We start from the raw sequence: 4,688 nt of genomic DNA on the forward strand, positions 1-4,688 counted from the left end.
CCGATTTGGGCAGAAAAATGCTGGAAAAATCTCAGCAGGTCTGACAGCATCTGTGGAGAGAGTTCTGAGGAAGGGTCATACAGACTTAAACGTTGGCTCTATTCTCTCTCCACAGCTGCTATCCGACCTGCTGAGATTTTCCAGCATTTTCTGTTTTTGTTTCAGATTCCAGCATCCGCAGGATTTTGCTTTTGTCCCAATTTGGGGAGGTTTGAAAGTAAAACCACGATCGCAAACCCAAGTTTTGTATGTTATTTTTAACAGCTCAAAAACCCGCGAACTTAAAACTCTTCAGGACCCTCAGTTGATGACAGCTTCTTCCCTGCTGCCGTCAGACTTTGAATGGAACTACCTTGCATTAAGTTGATCTTTCCCTACATCCTAGCTATGACTGTAACACCGCATTCTGCACTCCCTCGCCTTTCCTTCTTTATGAACGGTATGCTCTGTCTGTATAGCGCGCAAGAAACAATACTTTTCACTGTATACTAATACATGTGACAATAATAAATCAAATCTAAATCAAAATGATTGTCGGTTCTCGCTCTTTGTTAATGGCGTGTGTTCACGAACACCGGAACTGGGTAAGTTAGAAACTGCTTTCATGTCATAGATGTTTGCAACCATTTGGATTTTACATCTAACCACTTGATTCTCAGTTTTACTTCCCCCCCCCCCCCAAATGCAAAGAAACATTACACCTTAAAGAAAGACAGTTGTTTCGCTTCTTTTCTTTTATTAGTAAATGTGATATGACACATCTCCCTGTTGTATTTGGCTTACAGAAATAATTTAAATAAATAAGTAGATAAATTAAAAAAAAACACAATCCAGGAGAAAGCTTGGCAAATATACATTGTACAGGAATCGACTTAAAGTGAAACTTTAGTTTTCCTTTTTTTTACGAATGATGCACATGTGGCTGCAGTTGTAAACATACATGTGCGGAAATTAAAAAGTTATTTACATTAAACACTTATGTACAGTTATAAACACGGTCAGAATGTTGTGTCTAGTGAAAACAGGCAGTAAATAGTGAAATCACACCATCCACAAGGTTCTATCAAGCTACCCACCCTTTATAGTGCTCATGTCAGTTCCAATGCATAGAATGTCTGCGCTGCAGACATAAACATTTGTGTGTCCAATCCATAGGCGCCAAATTCGGTATCCGTCCTCAGCTCATGCAGTTATTTTGCTTCTGGGCGCCTATTTTAGGTGCCCGCAAAGGAGGTATTCCTACCCAAAACAGAATCAATAATTTAGTGTGAATATTTGATGCGAAAACTTTTGGTTAGTCCTATATCAAAGGTTTTGATGCGAGAATCAACTTGGAATTTTTTTGATGGTAAACCGTAATATGCTAACATGTCCCCCCTCCCACCCCCCGCCACCAACCAGTACAATATACTAAATTCTGCCACATACTTTTTCCTTAGTGCAATTACCAGAACGGAAGTGCCGAGAGCTAACGCCCGTTTACGATTGCAAAACATTGAACGAAACAGAAAAGTGACCTGATCAGCATGCAGAACTTTGGAAACGATTATCACTGGAAAATGTCAATTATGTGATCTTTTTTGTAGATTTTGTCTTTTTTTTAAATATTAAGAATCCAAAATAATAACGCTATATCGTAGTCTGCATAAATACTGTCCCAAACAGCAAATCGAGGCCAGAGTTATCCACAAGCCTTGTGCTGCTTGCCCTCCCCAATAAATTAAAGACAGGACGTTAACTGGTGAAGCTACCCACGGTGCCCTTATCTCACACTCAAAATGAATGTTTGGCGCTGCAATTGTCAAAAAGTAAACTGTCTTGAGCCCTGTTTTCTGTTGTAACTGGGGCAGTTACCTTCTGAAAGTTATTAGATAATGACAAAACGCAACAGACATCTCGGGTTGGTGAATAACAGAAAAGTGTGGAGATACCTATTGCCCCCTTCCGCCAAGGGGGGTGGGGAGGGGTAAATGATTACAGAAAACACTGAGATAGACGGAGGGAAAGAATACTGTCGTGGGTGAACATCAAAATAACTTTTTTTTCTCCCAACCCCCACCCCCCCCAAACAATTTTGTTCGTTTCCTTTCACAAGATAGCGGCCAGGCTGGCTCGTGTAACAGTTTTATCGAGAGATTTCGGCACGGAAACAGGGCGATCGGAATTACCTGTGATTGCATACTTCACCAATAACGTGAAAAATAACACAAACACCAACGGTGCCTTCAGAAACCAAGGATTTCGCCTGATTATCATCGTCAACACGTTTCTGTCTCGTTTTTTTGTTTGTTTTGTGTGTGTCCGCCAGATTCCCCCTCACCACAAAGAAAGAAAAGCAAGTGAATGAATGAACAAGAGTCACAAAAAAAGAAAATCTGGGAGTCAGTGCGGATGACAAGTTGGATCCTCCAAGGAGAGATTAAAAAACTGTCTGTTAAGCAGTCTGCCAGCAATATGGACAAAAAAAGAATGGGAAAGGAAGAGGGATTCCGTTCTCTTATTCTCTCTCTCTCTCTCTGTGTGTCTCTGGTAGCTAGTGGGCTAGTGGTTGGCGGAAAATTTCATTCGCTTTTGCTTCTGTCTTTGATTGCAAAACCAAACCCGCACAACATTCTTTTTCAGGTCCAGTTTCTCGGCGATCGCCGCGATCTTTTCGGAGGAGGGTCGAGGCTGAACGGCGAAGTAAGCCTCCAGGGATCGCTTCTCCGGGGCGGCGATGGAGGTCCGCTTGCGCTTCTTCTCGCCGCCGTTGAAGATGTCGGGCTTGTTCATCTTCTCCCGGTGCGCCCCCTCCGCCTCCTCCAGCCAGGCTTGGAGGATGGGCTTGAGGGCGATCATGTTGTTGTGGGACAAAGTCAAGGACTCGAACCTACAGATGGTGCTCTGGCTGAGCGAGCCCACGCCCGGGATCTTGAGGTTGGCGAGCGCCGCGCCCACGTCCGCCTGGGTCACCCCCAGCTTGATCCGCCGCTGCTTGAAGCGCTCGGCGAACGCCTCCAGCTCCCGCGGGTCGGCGTCCACGTCGTTGACCGAGGGGATGCCCGAGGCCACCCCGTGGCCCACCAGCCCGTGCGGGTGGGGGGTCATGCTCATGGTGGCCTGGTGCGGGTGGTGGTGCGGGTGGTGCGGGTGGTGGTGACTCAGGTGTCCCAGGCTGTGCATGTGAGCCGCATGGGGGTGCGAGGACGTGGACACCACCCCGCCGCCGCCGCCTCCTCCTCCACCTCCTCCCCCGCCGCCGCCGCTGTCCCCTCCGCCTCCCCCTCCTCCTCCTCCCCCGGTCACCGCCATGGCCCCGGCCAGGGTCAGCGAGGACGAGCTGAGGTGGTCGATGAGCTCCCCCGGGTCCAGCGGCTGGTGGGGCTGGTGGTGATGGTGGTGATGATGGTGGTGGTGGTGCGGGTGGGAGGCGAGGGCGGACGGGTGCGGCAGGGCCACCGCCGAGGTAGAGGTGCACGGCACCGTGTTCATGGTGTGGTAGGTGGCGTCCGGCTTGAACGGGTGGCTCTTGCCCTGGGACACGGCGATATCCACGGCGGCCAGAGCCTCGGCGCGGGCCAACAAAGTTTCATCTAGGCTGGCGAAGATATTGCTTTGCAGCTGTGACCAGAAACACACAGAGAGAGAAATTAAACATCAACAGCTCATTCTCAACTCACACAACCCATAACAACCACAAAACCTCCCCCTTTAAACCCCCAAAACCAAGGCAGACAAAATTTGTTCCAATTGCAAACGTTGGTGCAAACCCCACTTACAATAGGAGAAATTGAACATTTTTTTTACACTGCACTTGACAAACGATAGCTTGGCAATACAACCGATTCCAAAATTCACAACAGAGGCACACAGAGAGAGCTTGAGAGAGGGGGGGGAACAGAGAGTGAGAGAGGGGGCAAGAGAGAGGGAAAGAAAGAATGAGAAAGAGGGGGAGAGTGGGACAGGAGGAAAAAGAGTGAAAGGGAGGGAGAGGGAAAGAGAGAGGGAGGGAAAGGGAGAGAGTGAGAAGGGGAAAGAGAGAGTGAGAGGGAAAGAGAAAGAAAGGGAAAAGGAGAATGGGAGAAAGGGAAAGAGAGAGAGAGCAAGGGAAAAGGGAATGAGAGGGAAAGAGAGAGAGAGCGAAATGGAAAGAGAGAATGAGAGAGAGGGAATGAGAGAGTGAGACAGGGAAATTGCTACATACCGGCGGCGCTGGGAGACAGGCTCTCCTTATTGCTTCCGAGCTGGAATGCAGAGAAGTGTATTTGTGTTCAGGTAGGGTATGATGCATGCCGAAGGCTGGCTGTTTGCTGTTCATGGACATCATTTTGAACACTGTACATAGGGATGCTGGAGAGAGAGAGGAAATGCGGCTGGAACAGGACTTAAAGAGAAAGCAAAAGTTGGGGGCACAGATGGAGATGTATCTATAGATACATTGGGGTATATTTTTGTAAACATGTACATAGAGCTCTGTGGAGCTGCAGGCCGCCGCTGGCTCTCTTCTGTGTGTCTCAGTGAGTGCTGCCTCTCTATTGCTGCCTGGGACACACAGAGGCTCCGCTTACACCTGCTCCCCACTCTCGGCTCAGCCTCTCTGGCGCTCGCGCGAGATTTTACCGTCCCGCCCGTCGGAGCTGGGGAAGCGGTTGCCCGGAGACAAGGCAGAGAGGCTGCAGCCTATTGGAGGAGGAGTGGAGGGGGTGGGG

The 4,688-nt window shown here is 48.7% G+C and overlaps 1 protein-coding gene across 3 annotated transcripts; it reads right to left on the reverse strand.

The window, feature by feature from the left end:
* Window positions 1–2,541: 2,541 nt before the first annotated feature.
* Window positions 2,542–4,306, reverse strand: LOC144500002 (POU domain, class 4, transcription factor 3-like). 3 transcript variants are annotated; one of them, XM_078222741.1, is made up of 3 exons: window positions 4,184–4,306; window positions 3,317–3,600; window positions 2,542–3,244 (listed from the first exon to the last, which is right to left on the reverse strand). In XM_078222741.1, the coding sequence occupies exons 1-3, from the start codon at window positions 4,304–4,306 to the stop codon at window positions 2,542–2,544; spliced, it is 1,110 nt and encodes a 369-aa protein (XP_078078867.1). The 3 variants fall into 3 exon arrangements, with proteins under 3 accessions (XP_078078867.1, XP_078078868.1, XP_078078866.1); XM_078222742.1 differs by having other exon boundaries at window positions 2,542–3,172; window positions 3,272–3,600; XM_078222740.1 differs by having other exon boundaries at window positions 2,542–3,600.
* Window positions 4,307–4,688: the final 382 nt, after the last annotated feature.

The sequence above is a fragment of the Mustelus asterias genome, chromosome 10 (assembly GCF_964213995.1).
Source record: "Mustelus asterias chromosome 10, sMusAst1.hap1.1, whole genome shotgun sequence".
Taxonomy (NCBI): domain Eukaryota; kingdom Metazoa; phylum Chordata; class Chondrichthyes; order Carcharhiniformes; family Triakidae; genus Mustelus; species Mustelus asterias.

What these genes read in the sequence shown, in the direction of transcription:
- LOC144500002 (XM_078222740.1), bottom strand. Translation starts at nt 4,306, where the DNA reads ATGATGTCCATGAACAGCAAACAGCCAGCCTTCGGCATGCATCATACC. An exon ending in CCTGTCTCCCAGCGCCGCCG is followed by an intron (nt 3,601 to 4,183) that starts GTATGTAGCAAT and finishes TTCTGGTCACAG; the next exon opens with CTGCAAAGCAATATCTTCGC.